A 19,811-nucleotide genomic window follows, 5' to 3' on the forward strand; every position below is an offset into this window, starting at 1 on the left:
AAGGTTGGCGATCCCTGGACTAAGGCAGTCACTTTGTCTGAAATGGTACAGGTTCTCCTGCTTGAGCAGGGGGCTGGACTAGAAGACCTCCAAGGTCCCTTCCAGCTTCCATTCTATTCTATTGTAAAGTGGAAAGGAGCCAGTTGGAAATAGGGAAGGATGGAAGGGACGCCCCCTCCCCCTGCCCAGAGTCTGACTCCAGCGAGCGGCCCATTGAGGTGTCCCGAAGAGACCCCACCCACCCACCCACCCCCCAAAGGCTGGAGAGCGGTCTTTTCCCCAACCCCTCAGACGGCCGGACTTCAACTCCCAGAATCCTCCTCGCAGCAATCCGGCTGGAGAATCCTGGGAGTTGGAGTCTCCGGCGCTGAGAGAGAGAAAAAGAGAGACGGAACGTGCACTCAGCTTCCCCCCCCCCGCTTCCTTCGGGACAGCGCCCCCCCCCCACGCCCCCAATTTGCGCGCGCAGGCCGGGCGCGCCTCCGGGCGGGGCCGCGCCTTTTTCTACGCGGCGCCGGGGCTGCGCGGCCTCCTCAGCTGACGAGCGGGCCTCCCGGGTGCACCATGGCTGAGTCCGTGCGGTAAGGCGAGGCTGGGGCGCCCGCGGGCTGCAGCGACCGGACTTGCCGGCAGGGAGAAGCGGGGCTTCCACGGAGACCTGCGCTCGGGGCTGGGGATGATGGGTAAAGCCGAGCGAGCGAGCGCCTGCGGGTCGCTGGGCTGCTGCTCGGTTTGCCCCCCTCCCCACACGGGCGACTGGCAGCTTGGCTGGGGGGTCTTCTCCCCTTTGGACGTTGCCTGGGGTTTTTTTTTCCTTTCTGGGGTGGTCGCGCCTCCCGCCTGGCCCTTCGCTGGAAGCAGGAGAGCTCCTTCCCGCAGCCCCAGGCAGATGCGCCCGCAGGCCTCGACTTCTGGAGCCCAGAAATTTCTGTTGCTAAGAGAGAAATTTAAGTGCGTTTTGCCCCGTTTTACGACCTGTCTTGCCACGGGTTGTTAAGTGGATCGCTGCCGTTGTTAAATTAGTCACACGGTTGTTCAGCGAGTCTGGCTTCCCCGGGGACTTCACTGGTCAGAAGGTCGCAAAACGGGATCACCTGGGACACAGCTGCAACCGTCATAAATGTGAATCAGTTGTTAGGCATCCAAATGAAAATCGTGTGACCACGGGGATGCTGCAACGGTCATAAAGTGTGAAACCTGACCATAAGTCACTTTTTTCAGTGGAATTGTAACTTTGAACGGTCACTAAATGAACTGTTATAAGTCGAGGACTACCTGTAACCTGGTCGTTAAGTGAATCTGGCTTCCCCATGGACTTTGCTCGTCAGAAGGTTGCAAAAAGTGATCACGTGGGACATTACAACCGTCATAAATGTGAATCAGTTGTTAGGCATCCAAATGAAAATCGTGTGACCAGCGGTCATAAAGTGTGAAACCTGGCCATAAGTCACTTTTTTCAATGCCGTTGTAACTTTGAACGGTCACTAAATAAACTGTTGTAAGTCGAGGACTACCTGTACAGGAGTGAAATCTTGTTTGTTTGTTCATGTCTTATTGGCAACTTTCAAATCAGACTTGCCTGCCCTAACTAGTGCAAGCTCAGGTCTGTCTTGTAGGATGAGTTTAGGATTCAGTGTGTGGTACAATTCTCACCACTTTGTTATTTAATTGTTAATTTTAATTATTATAATTATTTTCATATTTTTATTGCATTGTAAACTGCCCTGAGTAATTTTGGATAGCAAAATGGGCGTTATTTAAATTTAATAAATAAATGCCATATAAACTATTTTCTAAGGTAGTGTTTCTTAAATGTTTTGCCCTCAGGACTTCTTGGCACTTTTAAAACTTTGAGGACGACCCCAAAAGAACTTGTATTTGAATGGGGTATATTTACCAACATTTACCATATTAAAAACTAAAATGGACACATTCATAGAATATTTATGTATTGAATTGTGTAAGGTAGTAATGTATTTTTTCTTGAAAAAAACTACTTTTAATGAAAAAAGTGGTATTGTTTTAAATTTGTACTCAGCGGTTCGAATCCCTAGTGCTGCCGTGTAACAGGGTGAGCTCCCATTACTAGTCCCAGCTTCTGCCAACCTAGCAGTTTCGAAAGCACGTAAAAATGCAAGTAGAAAAAATAGGGACCACCTTTGGTGGGAAGGTAACAGCGTTCCGTGCGCCTTTGGCGTTGAGTCACGCCGGCCACATGACCACGGAGACGTCTTTGGACAGCGCTGGCTCTTCGGCTTTGAAACGGAAATGAGCACCGCCCCCTAGAGTCGGGAATAACTAGCACGTATGTGTGAGGGGAACCTTTACCTTTACCTTTTATCATTAATAAATAATTTTGATTTTGCAGACCCCCCTGAGCGGGACTTGGGTGATCCCACCCCAAGTCCTCTGAACACACTTTAGGAAAACTCTTCTATGGATTCAGAAAGGGCCTCTTGTTAATTAAGGCTTTAATTTTCTTACCTTAAATCCACTTAAAGGTTTTAGAGAGCCTCTAACTATCCAAGCCTTGCTTCTGTGAGAAATTTGAGGCGTGTCTTTTCTAAAATGCTGGTGAACAAGTTTTGCACGGGAGTGCTTCAGAGTTCAGAGAGAAAAGTATGCAGGGAGATGGGTTTGATATGTAACCTTGATTGTAAAGGCTGGGGTGCTTCCTTGCTGTCAGAACTCCCCATATCGATATTGCTGAATGTGTTTTGAACTGGGGTGATTCTGCAATGGGGAACAACAGCTGCAGGTCAGCATTTTAAAGGCCCTTCAAAACTTCTGGAGCAGTCTCCTACTTTGAAAATTGGAGGAAAGATAGCCATTAATGGGTAGGTAGTAGATACCTTTGGCCCCTTGAAAAGGAAAGAAAGCTGGGCTAGAGGTCTGTGGGATGAGAAATGGTTGTGTTTCTACTTGTGAGTGATAGGCTGTGTATGTACACACTCTGTGTTCTTTTGATTGCAAGTAAGGGATAAATCTCTGTCATTTAGGCTTATCCTTCAGGGTAGCACACCCATTACCCTTTGTGCTGTTTTTTTGTGCAACCTGATAGCTGATGTACACATGCACAATTACACTTGGCTACCTGCACAGCACTTGTCTCTTTGATTCTCTTACTGGTACTGAGGACTTTTGACTTCTCCTCTGATCTGGACCATGGCAAGATCCTGCAGCACAGCCAGCACAATGCCAATCTTGCTTTTCCTGCTCCCCTCCCTCCTTGCTTTAGTCAAGAAATTTGCAAAATTGTCTCAGGCTTCTGGCGGTGCTTCTCTAGCTTCTCTGCCATCTTGATGGGCAGCCTACAAAACTCCTTATGGTTACGGTCATGCTGCACTGTGCTTTCCTGCCATTTTGAGTCTGGGTGTTTATGAAGTTTCCCCCAAAATAAGCCCTACCCCGAAAATCAGCCCCCAGCATGGTTTTTTTACGCATGTGCCTAAAATAAGCCCTATTCCCCAAATAAGGCCTGTGCAGCTGCCCACCTATTCCGTCTGGTTACTTGCGATGCTGCTGACATGAAATGAGGAAATGGGGGTGGAGCTGCCCCATGCATCCTGCACCAGCTTATCTCAGCCCCCCCCACAGCCAGGCCATCCACGCTCTGACAACTGCCTTGCAGCGGCAGCACTGCCAACTGTGCAGCAGGAGCCCATGTGGCCACCGGCCCACTTGTTCTTGCTCGTGGCAGCAATGGAGCAGGAGGCTGGGTGATTTTCCGGTGCTGTGGCCATGAGGCGAGGTGGGGGGAGTATAGCTGCCCTATGCGCCCTGCACTGGCTTACCTCAGGGCCCCCGCAGCCAGGCCGTCCATGCCCTGACAACTGCCTCACGACCATGGCACCGGCACATCCCTCGGCCTCCTGCTCCGTTGCGACCATGAGCAAGCAGAAGAAGTGGGCCAGCGGCCATGTGAGGTCCTGCTGGATGGGGTTGCTGGAGCTGCCACGAGGTGAGGCAGGTGTCCTACAGGAGCTGGAAGGGGTGGGACGGGGCTTGGTGCCACAAGTTGGACTTGATGTGTCCAGGAACAGAGGTCTCCTTGTGCCTCTTTTTCTCCACTTGAGAACACGAGTCCTGTTCACTCTTCCAGGAAACTGGGGGATCTCCGGTGTGGTGGCGGCCTTTTGGGTTTCACTCCCAGGTGGAAGAGCCCCATCTCTGTAACTTGCTTTGGGTGGGCCTCTGCAGCTCTAGGCAGAAGGTCTTGGGAAAGAGGGAGATTTGAGGAAAACAGGCGACCAGGCAGCCCCGGAGTTAAGCCTGAATCCTATTAAGTTCAAGTAGTAGAGTTTACAGAAAAGAAAGACCCAGTTCAGGCCAATTCTGAAATGCTGCACAATACTGTTTCTCAGCCAGGAACTTCTGCCTTCTTTATGGTTTTATCTCTTTAGGTACAGGTAGTCCTTGACTTACAATGGTTCATTTAGTGACCATTTGAAATTGCAGTGGCACTGAAAAAGTGACTTACGACCATTTTCACACTTATGATGATGACCCCTGTGGTCACGTGATCAAAATTCAAACACTTGGCAACTAAAATCTTAAGGTTGCAGCGTCCTGGGGTCACGTGATCCTCTTTGGCGACCTTCTGACAAGCAAAGTCCATGGGGAAGCCAGATTCACTTAACAGCCATGTTAGTAACTTAACAACTGCAGTGATTCACTTAAAACGGAGGCAAGAAAGTTTGTAAAACGGGGCAAAATTCATTTAACAACTGTCCTGCTTAGGAACAGGAATTTTGGGCTCAATTGTGCTTGTAAGTCGAGGATTATCTGTACTTTTCAAGATTTAAGAAACAAATGGTTTTTTGGATGCCAAGCAGGCAGCATCTATAAAAGATGTTCCCTCTCTTTGAACTGAATTCTTCAGCTTTCCATGAAGAGCCCAAGGTGGTCCTTATAAACATGGTTGATAAAGGTTAGCAGCACTGACCTCAAGGCTCCTTAAAGGTTTCCAGGTGGTCTGTTACATGTAGTGGCAGAAATGCATATTCCATTCACATCTAGGATTTAGAAAGTCTGAGCGAACACAGAAAATATTCTATGACATTGCTTTGAAGTAAATCAGTATAATTTTATGTATGCTTATTAAAGCAATCTCTGTTAGTCACAGTCCAATCTATGAGGAGACTCATCTATTTGCTTATGTTATGTTTGCCTAACCATGTTTGATTAAGCTGTCATGGTTTAGGCTTGCACGTTGCTACAAACGCTGGTTTACAAAAGACATAATTTGTAAGAGCCAGTCTAAGGACAGTGATGATGGTGTTGGGATCCCCAGTTAGGATTAGGTTGGCTGGGTTCTAGACTCTCATCCACCACGGAAGCTCTCACCCAGCGGGCAGTGGTGGTCAAGCGGAGAAGATGTGGATTAAGAGTGGGGAGACCCGGGTCCTAGTTCCTCTTAGCCTGGTGAGGCTAAACATTAGAAAGCCTTTACAAAACCTTTTCTGTCTTTGGGAGTAAAAATGGCTTCCGGGAAGTGAATTTCTTCTCCTCAGAGGCCCTAATTCTGAAGAAGCTGGATGAGTATTTTGTGGATCTAGGTGTAGGAATCCCTTTGACCCCACCAAGTTTGGGGAAGAAGGTGGGGAGCAGCTCATGTTCTTGCCTTCTGCCACCCAGGAAGCGCTCCAGCTTCTTCCATTTCCGATTCTTGCAGTGAGGTAAAAGTCTGTAGAGATTCTCAGCCATCCAGCTCACGTTTGTCCCAAAGGTGCTTTTTCAGGAGGCAACCGGACTTTCTGGTTTTTTTCTTTTGAAGATGTTTCGCTTCTCATCCCAGAAGCTTCTTCAGCTCTGACAGGATAATTCCATTCCTTCCATTCCCCACCATCCAGTCAGAGCTGAAGAAGCTTCTTGGATGAGAAGTGAAACATCTTCAAAAGGAAATACAAGAAAGTCCGGTTGCCTCCTGAAAAAGCACCTTTGGGACTTGCTTTGAGGTAGTTGTACAAAGACCATCTTCACACATTATGCGAAGCTGTGGTTGGATTACCCATGATTCACTGCGTAAATCATCATTGGCTGGATTGGCCCAATGGTTGAAGCCTAACTGCGATTTATAACCAGAATGAGCAGGTTTACGCAGTCAGCTTTCCTTAAGATGCCGTCCTGTGGAGAAGTGGTGTGGTTGCAAACCCCCAAATTACCTGCGCAGCAGAAACAAGAATTTGCTGAAATTTATTTGGAGAGAGAGAGCACGTTGGGTGTGAGATCCCTGATATGACCTGTCCTACCAACAGTCCAGCACTTACACTTATAGGTCTTCTCCAGGGTGTTCTACTCCATGTCCTCTTTTACCCAGGCAAGGCATCCTTCAGGGACATTTTCCTAGACTTAAACTAGGATGTTCATTCCTCTATGTAAGTTGGGCACTGTTGCCATGTGAAGCCATGACTTCTTTTAACTGTGGTTTCTTTAATAATCCATGGGGCTGAATTTCCATAGCATGCTAAACTATAAACAGTGATTTTCCAAACCACCAGTATGAATAAGGTAACACTGCATGCTAAGTTGAATCTGTGAATCTGCAGGTATAGAACACAGTAAGCCTTGATTCATCCCAGTTCACTGACTTAGTTGTATAATTCATGCAACATTGCAGGTAGCACTGGCTGGATTTGTTTAAAACTCATCCTTTGCCTTGGCACGTTTGCAAACTCAGCGGGATTAACCGTTTTTTTAAAAAAAAGTTACCTGATACAGTATTTAAAATGTGTGTTTTGGACTTCAGAAACTGAAGCTTCCTCATTGCTGCTATAAAACAAAGGTTACCTGCAGGATTGCATTCCAAGAAAGCTATATAATAATTAATACATCAGGGAGTATTCATACTCAGATTAATGGGGTTTGGTCCTAATTTTCTCTGTTTTTCTAACAGCTCAGTTTAGGAACAACAAAAAAACCTTTAAGAATGCAACTGTTGTTTCCTCCAGAAGGCAGTTTTTGACATAGTGTGCTTTAGTTAAAGGGGTCTCCAACCTGGGCAACTTTAAGACTTGTGGACTTCAACTCCCAGAGTTCCTCCTCCAGTCAAGCTGGCTGAGGAATCCTGGGAGTTGAAGTCCACAAATCTTAAAGTTGTCCAGGTAGAAGAGCCCTGCTTTAGTTGATAAAATGTGCCTCAGGAAACCTGTAATAGATGAAAATGTAGATGTGGGATATAGTGTATTTAACTCTGAAGCCGATTAATACAGAAATCTGGGAAGTAGGCTAAAGTTTGGAAATTTTTCTGTTTTCCTTCTTTGTCTTCCCTCTGACTTCAGTGTGGGGCATGCCATACAAAGAAAGAAACACTTAATTTCTTAAGTATCAATATCTCGTTATTTTAGTGTGTGTGATTGTAAGAAGCCGGATACACATTTGGTAAATAAATACATACTAGTTCACAAATTTCTTTTTTATTTCTTGGTAATACTATTCCATCAAATTTAGAAATACCCGTATCTGCTTTTGTGGGGTCTGCCTTTGTGGGTTGTGAACAGGCAGTAAAAACATTGAATGGAAGGGGAGGCAGACCCTTTTAATGGGGGACCCCTCTTGACCAGCATCCTTTGAGAGACCCAGCTGATTTTTATTCGTCACCTGTCACTTTTCATCTATTTATTTATTTATTTATTTATTTATTATTCAAACTTATATACCGCCCTATCTCCCAAAGGACTCAGGGCGGTTTACAGGCATATAAAAACATCAATATACAAATTAAAATAATCATTAAAAGACTTATTCTAATGCCAATAATTAATACTACCGATTATTAAAAATAGAAATATAAATATTAAAATCAATTTAAAAACCCTCTAAATTTAAAATCTAAGCCAGTCCTGCACAGATGAATAAATGTGTCTTGAGCTCGCGACGGAAGGTTCGGAGGTCCGGAAGATCTAAAGTGTTGGATGGAATCTAACTGGAAATACAGGTAGTCCTCAACTTACAACAGTTTGCTTAGTGACTGTTGGAAGTTATGACGACACTGAAAAAAGCTAGTTATGACCATTTTTCATACTTATGACCGTTGCAGCATCCTCGTGGTCATGTGATTTACATTTGCTTGTTTGACAACAGATTCACATTTATGATAATTGGAAGTGTCGCGGGGTCGTATGATCGCCTTTCATGACCTTTTGACAAGCAAAGTCAAGCGGGATGCCAGATTCAGTTAATGACCGTGTTGCTCATTTAACAACTGCAGTGATTCACTTAACAAACGTGGGAAGAAAAGTCGTAAAACGAGGCAAAACTCATTTAACACATTTTTCACTTAACATAAATTTTGGGCTCAATCGTGGTCATAAATTGAGGACTTCTTGTGGATCAGTTGGTTTCTTTTTGAATTAAATAAAAGCCATAATTCAGAGTAACAGAGTTGGAAGGGACCTTGGAGGTCTTCTAGTCCAACCCCCCCTGCTCAGGCAAGATACCCTATACTGTTTCAGACAAATAATTATCCAGTCTCTTCTTAAAAACTTCCAGTGTTGGAGCATTCACAACTTCTGGAGGCAAGTCGTTCCACTGGTTAATTGTTTTCAGTGTCAGGAAATTTCTCCTTAGTTCTAGGTTGAATCTCTCTCTCGACCCCTTGAGAGCAGAATGTGATATGATTTCAGATTCAGTTTTAAAACTTAAGTTTAAAATCGAGCATTTATGGGGTGGGGAATGGCCTGAGAAAATGTATCTGACTTGGTCCTTCTGGACTTCTGAAAGACCTTTGATAGGACTGGGTTGAACCTTGTTTGGGGCTTGTGACTCGTTCAGGGTTTGGGAGAATTGATTTTTGTGGTTGAATGGGCTCAGAAAACTGCAAATTCTTCTGGGAATCATTTTTCTTTGGGGCCCTGTTTGACTTCTGCATCAAGCGATCTGCAGGGTTGTGTGATCCATCAGCAACAGTGAGACTGGAATCCTCCTTTACAAGCACTGTTAGGTCCTGGTTGAAGGTGGCGTTTCTCTGCCCCTGTTTTGTCCACTAATGTCAAACGCACCAATCTTAATTTTGGTTCCTCTTTACAGGTCAACATTTTGGCTGGGAAATGAAACCTTGAGAGTCTCGGCAGCACTTTTTGCCTTGAATAGAATCCGCTTGTGTGATCGGCTGACAGCAAACAAGGCCGTTCCCAAAAATGCCATTGTCGTCTTGCAAGGCGGAGAGCAGACCAACCGCTACTGTACCGATACAGGCATTGTTTTTCGCCAGGTGAGCTTTCATAAGGGAAACATACCTTTTGTTTCTATTTTTGCAGCTCTTCTCTCTGGATTTCATAATGGTGTTTGTTGAAATTCTGAATAGATCTCTCTCTCTCTGTCTCTCTCTCTCTCTCTGTGTGTGTGTGTGTGTGTGTGTGTGTGTGTGTGTGTGTCTGTCTGTCTGTCTCTGTCTCTCTCTGTGTCTGTCTCTCTGTCTGTCTCGCCTTTTGTGTGTGTGTGTGTCTCTCTCTTGTTTCTCTCTCTGTCTTTGTCTGTCTGTCTGTTTCGGTGTATGTCTTTGTCTCTCTCTGTCTCTCTCTTTTTTGTATTCTTAGTGACTTTCCAATCCTTGTTTATGCTTGGAAGCACTTACTTTGAGCACCTGTCCTAAAAGTGCATGTCCTGAAGGATGTGCATAAAATGCATCAAGCCAATTTTTCTTGCCATTAATAATTTAGTTTTGTAGCACTGACAGCTCATAAAATCAGTCCATGTATATTAGTTGAATCATTGCTTTGTGTGAGTGTTTTTGCCTTCTGTATACAGCAGCTTAAACCAAATCTTATACAGGTGGTCCTCAAGTTACAATCACAATTGAGCCCCAAGTTTATGTTGCTAAGTGAAACATTTGTTAAATGAGTTTGTCCCATTTTACGACTTTTCTTGCCATAGTTGTTAAGTGAATAGTTGCATTTGTTAAATTAGTAACATGGTTGTTAAATGAATCTGGATTCCCCAGTGACTTTGCTGGTCAGAAGGTCACAAAAGGGGATCACGTGAACTTGGGACACAGCAATGGTCCTAAATAGCCTTGTGTATCATTTTACGAAGTGTAATTTTAGAAAATTCTCAGATTGCTTTGATAATTATTTTGGAATGATTCTGAAGCATATACATTTAATAATACTTTGACTTTTTAAGCTCAAACAATTGGATTTTGCCAGAATAGTAAATTCTGGCAATATAAACAAGGTTTTTGAGGTTTAAAACCTCAGTGTAACAGCATACTGCATACTGATACAGTTTTATTCAGCATAAAACTGTCATTCTTTGTTGCATTTGGTAAAGATCTGCCCTTGATAAGAATCTTTCTGCCTTCACCAAAGTATATTTGAATATGTTAGTTTTGTCTGTATGCAAATTAATAAAATGTTTAGCTTTTTGCCCTTAACATGGAAGTTTGGAAACTTCTCAAGAGGATTGAAAGTCAGAGTAGTGGTATATAATTATTCATGATGCTTAAGGAAATATTTTTAACTTTGTTTATTAGCATTTATTTATTTCAGTTTATATAGCTGTTGTCTTGCCAATCTAGATGACTAAATTTAAACAGAACCATAATATAAAAACTTAAAACACATAGTACAAATATGGCGGTACCGAACATGGAAAAAGTGATATTTTTTCCAAGTTTGTAAGACTTGTGTTCATATGTAACTGAAAATGTTCAAAGGCAAACCCTGAGAGATTTTGATTTTGTCAGGCTCTGATCTCCCTATTCCCAAACTGTTGTGGCCTGTCGACCGCCAGCCCTTCCAGCAGCCAAATCAGAGGAGGAGGAAGAGGCGGCGTGGGAGTCAGGGCCAGCATCAAGGCAACCTGAGGGCTCCAAGGGGGAAGAGGGAATGGGGCTGGCAGAGAGAGAGACAGAGGCGGATCCTGGGCCATCTGTCAGCCCTCAGATGGAGAGTCAACAGCCCCCAGGTCTGGAGGTGGCTGATGAGGAAGAGAAGGAACAGCTGGGTCCAGTGCCTGACATGCATGGATGTACAGAAGGCAGAGGAGAGGAGAGCAGTGGAAATTTATGGGCCGATCCTTAGGAAGGAAGAACGACTGCTGCTAGCAAAGCCCCACCCTAGCTCTGGGGATAAAAGGCAGGGAGAAGAGATGAATAGGTGTGGCAAACAACTATTCATCTCCTTGCTGGATAGATTTGTTAGCCTGCGATGAGAGAGACTTTTTGCTGGGGCTGCTGGCGCTCCTAATAAAGGAATTATTGCTTCAGCTATAGAGGGTTTGTCGTGTTTGGGAGCTGGGTCAGAACACAAACATTCTGTCACTGCAGCCCTTTGTCAGACTTCATATGGTCTCATAGTGAACAGCCCTTTCTCTTGGATTTCCTTCATGTTCCCCCAGTAGCAGAGAAGAAACACGGCTGTTTGGCCAAAACAAGAGGACAGAGTCTTTGGAGACTCTCCATTGGCATGGAGAGAGTTGCAGTTTACCAGTCAGCATGAAGAACTTGAGGGCAGACCTAAGCATGGTTCCTGCTCTTCCATGGTTTACTGAGAGTGCAGCTCAGTTGCCCGAGTGTGTGAGAGGAATGCCCTGGCTCAGAGCCTCTGCCCTTTCCACATTTCTAATTCATTTTAGCTAGGTTTGTAGCAGTTGTAGCACTGTTCATAAGGTCCATTAAAGATGAAGCGGGTGAGTTTCCATACCACACAAAGCTCATTTTACCTTTAACCTTGCTTAGTTTTTGTAGCTTAGTGCTTTATATGAAAGAAGCCAGCGGAGCTCCTTTTTATAGTAGAAGATATTCCACTATAAGCCCCAAAATTAGTTAATGTAGAAACCAAGAGAAGCATCTTTGATGAACCCATTGACTGAACTATAGCAGTTTGTCTTGAGATCAGTCAGCAATGTGCATCTGCTAATACATGGCTTCTGTAATCATTGGCCATTGAGCTTACAAATTTGCTAGCTTTGAGACAGACCATTGTTCTGAATGTGCATATGGATGTTGTACGATGGGGATATAGGAACTGCTAAAACCATCCACATGGGCATCTTCTAGCTAAATTTGCAAGGTTGGAGGAAGTGAGGCCCAGCGCAGCTCCCAGGATAAAGGAGTTGCTATACTGACTCTTATCCTGCCAAGATAAATGGACAGGATGTACAGGTACAGCGGACTGTAAAACAATCACTGTGTGGGGAATGTTAAGTGAATATTAAGGGTCAAAGGCTCTTTGATGCAGCTTTTGCCCTGATAAGTTTTATAGATTGATTTATATGGATTTCTCCCGTGACTGCCGTAGTAATTCAGGCCTGGCGTAATAGTTGGGCAATGGCTTTGTATGCCAGATTCAGCTCTTGGCATCTCCTGACTGGACTGAGAAACAGGTGTGCTCTTGGACTTTCCTCTCCTTTGTATCTTTGCTCTTTGTCCTTTTCATCTGATCTGCTGAGGCCAAGGCTCTCCTGGAATTTCACTTTCTTGTCCTTGCATGGCATCAACTAATAGCATTCAAAGTTCAGCATTGCAGGACCTCTGAGCCTTCCCCTCTTGTTTTTAGCTCTGGGGAGGGACTGCTGCTCTCCCTCCTTCCTTTCCCTTGGAAAACTCTACTGCCTGGACTGCTGCTGCTCTCCCAGGGGGCTACCCCCTTTCCCTCTTTTTCCCCTTAAGAACAGAACATCTGGGCCAAACCAAAGGCCCTCTCTGGGAAGGAGAGGTTTTGCACGTTCTTCCAGCCATTTCACTATCCTTTCCTCTGTTGGAGAATGAGGACATGGCCCAGGGTACAAAGGAGTCTGACCAAGAGATGAGTTAAGCAGTACAATCAACTTGGTTTCTTTTAGGGTGTAAGGCAGGACTTTGTTAGCTGAACTAGGGTTCAATGCAGTTTATTGGTTGGGTCTGTGAGCATGCGCGGCAGAGACCTGAAGACCAGCTGGCCAATGGGAGGTGTGCACGCATGTGCAGTGGAGCCGGGCTGGGGCGATGGCTGGTGTGCCCACAGAAAAGGCTCTGCACGCCATCTGTGGCACGCATGACATAGGTTCGCCATCACAGGCCTAGACATTATGCTTTCTAAGCGACATCTTTCACCTAGAAGCACACCTGGAAGCTAACTAGAAGCCAGTCAAGTTCCTACTGTTAAGATATCACTTGGACAAGCCTTGACATACCTATAACTCCCAGGGCTGAATTAACTGCAGCTTTTGAACGGTCTTCAAGGACAGCCCAGCATAGAACACATTGCAGCAGTCTAGACAAAGCCTTTGGCTGTCAACAAAGCTTCCCATTTCAGGAATGGTTGCAATTGACAAAAACATTTTTGGCCATAGTCTTTAACTCAATTTTGTGAGTCTCAGATTGTGGGTCAGTTCTAGAAAGTCTCAGTATGGAGGATTTAGCAATAATTTAGCAATAATTCCTTGAAGTCTACTATCATTTTTGCCATCAAGTTACTGACTTACTCAGTGTAATTCCTGCTGATACTGCCTGGATTTAGGCTTTCTAGTTTGGAAAATGTTCTTGAGTAAGCTCTTAAGTTTGCTGTACATAATGTTTAATCATCCAACAATGGATGGGGTGGGGGAGAGGTGGGGAGAGAAGATGGACGTGGACTGGGACAGGCTTATTGTAGGTAAATGATTCTCCAAAAAGAATTGATTCACCACATTTGGGGTTGTGTGAATCACTAAAGGGTGATATTATCTTGATAATTCACAGAGAAAGAATTACTTCTTATATATATACACACGGACACATATTTATAGACTCGGGGTGGGGGTGGGGCTAGGGGATTTTTTGGGTCAGTGTTGACTCCTGCAACTGCCTATACAAGTTCCTGCAGTTTCCTTGGCAAGGTTTTCAGAAGTGGTTTACCCTTGTCTGCTTCCTAGGACTGAGAGAGAGGGACTAAGAGTTGTCTAAGGACAACCCACTGCCCTTGTGCCCAAGGCAGGACTAAAACTGATGGCCCACCCATTTCTAATCGGGTGCCTTAATTATGATACCAAACTGGCTCCATATATGAGAGAGCCAGTTTGGTGTAGAAAATATATATTCAAATATACCAAAACTCCACACGTCAGATTTCCAAGTTTCACAGAGTTTGGCCTCACTACTAGTCAAACACGTGCTAAGCAGAAATTAGCCCAGGAGCAGCTTGACAACAGTTCCAGACAGTTGCATTCCCAAATTCCTTTCAGGCAGCTTTCACTGACTTAAACGCTTGTATGTTAGATCAATCTTCCCCAATCTGTTGTCCTCCAACTGTGTCAGACAAGAAGGCCTGGCTAGCTGAGCTGTGACATCTAGTTAGTGAATGACAGTGTAAGATAAGATGGTGTAAGTGGTGCCTTGCAATTTGATGGGTGGGTCTTCACATGCACTTCCAAATGTCCCAGTGTTTCCATTTTTGCATTCAGGTAGTAACACTAGGCGTGAGCTTAAATAGACTCCAGAGAATGGTAGAGGATAGGAAGGCCTGGAGGAACGTCGCCCGACACGACTTGGCAACTAACAACAACAAGTAGCACTTAGCAATAGCACTTAGACTAGGGGTGTCAGACTCAAAGCCCAGCAGCTGGATCTGGACCATGGGGTGCTTAATTCTGGACCATGGGACCACCCTGGAAACAGCAAAGGACCGGCTGGCAGTGACTCTGCCAGCGAAAACGGAGCACGTTTTTGCTGGCAGAGGGTTGCAGGAGGCTGTTGCAGTGGAAAACGGAGCTTGGGAGTCCATTTTCACTGGCAGAGCTCTCGGGGCGTCCCCGACACAAATGACGTAGAGCTGGCCATGCCTACTCTGTCCACACCCCTCCCCCCCCCCCCGAGGTCAAACAACCCTGATGCATCCATCAATGAAATCAAGTTTGACACCCCTGACTTATTTATTTATTTATTTATTTATTGATCACATTTGTATACCGCCCTATCTCCCGAAGGACTCAGGGCGGTTCACAGGCAAATAAAAACATATAAATACAGATTAAAATAAGAATTAAAAAACTTATTCTAAAAAGGCCGAATTGTTAAAACAATATAAATAATAAAACCCATTTAAAACTAATAAATTTAAAATCTAGTCCAGTCCTGCGCAGATGAATAAGTGTGTTTTAAGCTCGCGACGGAAGGTTCGGAGGTCCGGAAGTTGACGAAGTCCTGGGGGTAGTTCGTTCCAGAGGGTGGGAGCCCCCACAGAGAAGGCCCTTCCCCTGGGCATCGCCAGACGACATTGCCTCGCTGACGGCACCCTGAGGAGTCCCTCTGTGAGAGCGCACGGGTCGGTGGGAGGTATTCGGTAGCAGTAGGCGGTCCCGTAAGTAACCCGGCCCTATGCCATGGAGCGCTTTAAAGGTGGTTACCAACACCTTGAAGTGCACCCGGCCTTCTTGTGTGTAAAGTTATGTGTATACTTATATACCACTTCACAGTGCTTTACAGTCCTCTCTAAGCTGTTTATAGAGTCGTCATATTGCCCTCAACAATTCGGGTCCTCATTTTAACGACCTTGGAAGGATGAAAAGCTGAGTCAACCTTGAGATAGTCAGGATCGAAGTGCTGGCAATGAGCTGAATTATCCTGAATTAGCCAAGACTGCATTCTAACCATTGCGCCACCATCGGCTCTTACCAGTCTGACAGGAGCTGACAGTGTCGTCCCTGCTGTTGTATCATCCAGTGTGCTTGGTATCAGCATTAAATGAAAGGTAGAAATGTTTTTAGTTGCATTGATAATGTAGAAGACAGGCTGGGCGAAGAGAATCGTTTGCTTTAGAGTGGGGCAATTATTCTGGGCGCTATGATTAACTTTCTTGGACAACGTTTTTGGACATTATAATTATATCAAGATACTTTTTACTATCCAATAACATTTATATTGAAGTTGCTTGTTCAAAGCCACGCTATGATGTTGTAGGCATTTCATTTCTATTCATTTCTTTAGAATGAATGAATCATTGTGCCCGCATGTCAGAAAATGGTCTTTTGGATCAGTGACGTGTTTCTTTCCTTCTGTTTTTCTAGGAATCGTATTTTCATTGGACTTTTGGGGTAACGGAAGCCGACTGCTATGGAGCCATTGAGGTTGACAGTGGAAACAGCATCCTCTTCATCCCGAGGCTTCCAGAGAGCTATGCCGTTTGGATGGGAAAGTAAGAAGCTTTTGTCTCCAAAACTGAAGCTTTTCTAAAATGTTTCTGTAATGGGTTGAACAGTTTAGAAAACAAACGTTCTATAATCTTGGGGAATCACCAGTATTTCCTTTTTGGAACAATATTGTTTATCTCATTTTTTTAAATCCATGTTTGCTAGCAGGAATCTCAGGAACATTCTTGTTTTGCTTCTGCTGGTCTCATACACAAAGGGTGGTGAATTGGGCGTCCATTGGGTATAGATTTAATGTTCTCTGGTCTCTTGGAGGAAATTACCTGAGAGGACTGGTATCGATCACTTCTCTAAAAATATCTGAGTATTTCAGGAAATCAGATGGAATGGAATAATGTAATTTGGCAAAACCAGTCTACTGGAATTAAAGCTACCACAACACAATCTATTGGAAGCTTGCACATTTTTAAAAACAAATTAGAACTGGGAAATAAAATAAGTGGAAATGCTCAGAAGTTAAGTATCCCTGTAACGTTTTAGGTCAGTAAGAAAAAAATAATGGAGGAGAAAGGAGAGAAAGGGTTAGGGAGGCAAAGCAAGCAGGCCTTTAGAGATGCTGGAAATTGGTGACAGAACTAAGCAGGGTGCCCAGGAATGTGGGACAGGTTGCCCACTAGTGGATTTCAGAGCTCAGGCATCTCTCTCTTTTTCTTCTTGTGAAAGAGAGAGAAGGGAATCCAATCCTTATCAAACGTGGGAATGATGCCAAACAGGAAGGCCTGGCTAATATCTTCAGTGGAGGAATGAAATTAAAACGTTTTGCTGGATTAGAACTCGAGCTTAAATTAACAAGGAGAAAGTCATCCAGCTTTTGAAAATGTCCTGGCGCCTTGTAGCTGGCTGCAAGGCCTTCACCTGCTCAGTGCTTTCTTCAGGGTCCTGTTCACTGAACATCATGGTTGTCCCTTGCACTTCTCACATCATCTCTATGCCCTTTGCAGATAAATATCAAAAGAGATCAGAACAATTCTGTGCCTTGAACCCCAGGTGGGAAGGAGTTGGTTACCTGCGGTCCCACCATCACTTCTGTGTTTATGGAGCTGTACTTCCTTTAATGAAAAAGGATGGAAATCTGGTTGTGGGGAGAAATATGCAAATGAGAATGTGCTTTTTGAGCATCTTGGCTTTCTTCTTTAGTGCATAGCTAAAGAGCCATGGTGGTGCAGTGGTTAGAATGCAGTATTGCAGGCTAACTCTGCCAGCTGCCAGCAGTTTGATACTGACCAGCTCGAGGTTGACTCAGCCATCCTCCTGAGGTAGTTAAATGAGGACCCAGATTGTTGGGGGCAAGAGGCTGGCTCTGTAAAACCGTTTAGAGAGGGCTGCAAAGCATTGTGAAGTGGTATATAAGTCTTAAGTCTATTGCATAGCCAATGCTGGGCCCAACACAGGTTAGTGCCAGGTCTTCAGCTGTGCTGCTCAGTTGACCAGAGAATGCGTGTTCTGTGGTCAGGTCAAAGAAGGAGAGGTCACAGAAGCATTGAAATGCAAGATACCATCCTAAAATTCCTTCACAACTCATTGTTCTTGCTGCAGCTTTTATAACCTAGAAATATTTTTGTGTCAGGCATCTATTTTGTTCCCTCCGTCAACTGGATTGAAGGCAACTTTTTCTTCAAAATGAAATAAAACAAGATAAGAAGGTTTCCTTTCATGATAACCTGAGGAGGAGTCTTCTCCTCACCCCACCAGTGAGATCAAAGGAAGCTTGGACACAGTTTTCTTCAAAAGGCAGATTTCTTTAAAGTACTTATCCGCAGCACATGATGCTTTCCTCATAACTTTGTGGAAAGAGGATCTAATGAGCTGGTCAAATTTTGCACAAATGAAAGAGGAAGGTAAAGTGGGGTTCCTTTTTTTGGTAGTAACTGTATCCTGTTAAATGGAGCCTTGTAGCGTGTAAAGTTGTGCTTAAGAGTTCTCACAACCTGGCTCACCATGTCCTGAATGGAAAAATGGGGCCTTCTTGTGTGTAAAGTTATGTGTAGACTCATAAGTTAACCTAAACAACCCACAGTGGCACATGCAGACACCCAAAGCATTTCTGAGAAAAGACCAGCAACTTCACTGTTAAGCTGTTGGGCCTTGAGGAGAAGAATTGGAAAATCTTGTCCTATCCTTCATTTCTGTATTCTGATCCTAAAGAGAAAAGACTGTAGATTACTTGGCGGGATTTACATCACATTCTTGCTTTCATTATAATAAAGGTTAGATCTGAAGTCTTCATGCTTGAGAAGAACATTTACTTTTGAGCAGGGGTGGGTTCCAATTTTTTTTACTACCGGTTCTGTGGGTGTGGCTTGTTTGGTGGGTGGGGCTTGGTGGCCATGTGACTGGGCGGTCATGGCTTGGCGGTCATGTGACTGGTGGGCGTAACTGGGTGATCATGTGACTGGGTGGGCGTGGCCAACTTGACGTCACTCACATCAAAGGTTAGGGTGCCTGACTTCTCCTCGCCTCAAAGGCCTCAACAAGAATTTAGAGAATTTAGATTTTTTTTTAAGAATGTGGAAATAAGCAAAACAATACAGTAGAGAAAGAAAGAAAGAAAGGTGTTTGGTTCTTAATATTTGAATGTATTTTCTTAATAAACATACTAGTAATAATGTATTAGAATATTTCCTTTCTCTCTCCCTCTCTCCCTTCCTAAAAGTTATTTGGGACCACATACAATTCTTCCTTCCCTCCTCCCTCCCCTCTCATTCCCCTCTCCTTCCATCCAGCTCCTTTTCAGCTCCTTCCTTCCTTCCTCCCGTCCTCTCTCATTCCCATCTCCTTCCTTCCATCCATCCTTCCATCTCATTCCCAGCTCCCTCCCTTCTTCCTTCCTTCCTTCCTTCCTTCCTTCCTTCCTTCCTTCCTTCCTTCCTTCCTTCCTTCCTTCCTTCCTTTCCCTATTGAAGTATATTATGTGCCATTCAGCAAAAGTCTTAATACTTTGGCTTTGGATAATCTTATTGTTACAGTTAGGATTTTATGTTATAAATATTACAAGTAGTATTAAATGCTTGCCATCACCTGGGGGGGCGGGGGAACATGGACTTTTTTTTACAACCTATTCGTTAGAATAGGTTGTAAAAAATGCTTTTAAAAGTAAAAAAAATGCAGCTCAGCTGTGATCGTCAGAGGCTTTTTAAAAAACTTTTAAAAGCATTTTTTTACAACCTATTTGAGCAAATAGGTTGTAAAAAAATGCTTTTAAAAGTTAAAAAAAAGGCTCTGATGATGACGCCGCTCAGCTGTGAGCTTTGCCATGTGTCCCCCAAGACGGCTTTTTGGATGAGCGCAGCAGGTCTCTCTCCCCCGCCATCATCATCGGCCTTACCTTCTAGATTTTCCATGTGAAGGAAAGATGATGGCAGTGGCAGGAGACGGTAGTGGCAGCCTGGGCAGGAGAGGGCACTGGTGGTGGTGAGGGCAAAGCCGATGGCCTCAGTGGGAGATTTGGGAGCTGCTGGCAGGTGTGAGGGGGCTTCATAGCCATGGAAAAAGCTGCTGCTGTCACCGCCATGTTCTTTGCACATGTGCATCCCATTGGACTTGCAAGGCAATGGGATGTGTATGCGTGAAGAACATGGTGACGAACATGGCGGCTGAGGTGAGCAAGCAGCGACCGGGGGACCAGTTTGGGGGCGTGGCCAGACAGCCATTACTACTGGTTCTGTGACTGACAGCAGATTTTTACTACCGGTTCTCTTGAACCGGTG

General features: G+C 44.5%; 1 protein-coding gene across 1 annotated transcript in view; it reads left to right on the forward strand.

Annotated features, from left to right (window-relative positions):
* Nucleotides 1-423: 423 nt before the first annotated feature.
* PEPD (peptidase D) overlaps nt 424-19,811 on the forward strand; it is a 163,806-nt gene continuing 144,418 nt past the window's right edge. The window contains exons 1-3 of the mRNA XM_058154728.1: nt 424-581; nt 9,028-9,211; nt 15,964-16,091. Coding sequence (XP_058010711.1) covers nt 565-581; nt 9,028-9,211; nt 15,964-16,091 — 329 coding nt within the window. The 5' untranslated portion in view covers nt 424-564. The remainder of the gene's footprint in view (nt 582-9,027; nt 9,212-15,963; nt 16,092-19,811) is intronic.

This window comes from Ahaetulla prasina, chromosome 12 (genome assembly GCF_028640845.1).
Source record: "Ahaetulla prasina isolate Xishuangbanna chromosome 12, ASM2864084v1, whole genome shotgun sequence".
Lineage (NCBI taxonomy): Eukaryota > Metazoa > Chordata > Lepidosauria > Squamata > Colubridae > Ahaetulla > Ahaetulla prasina.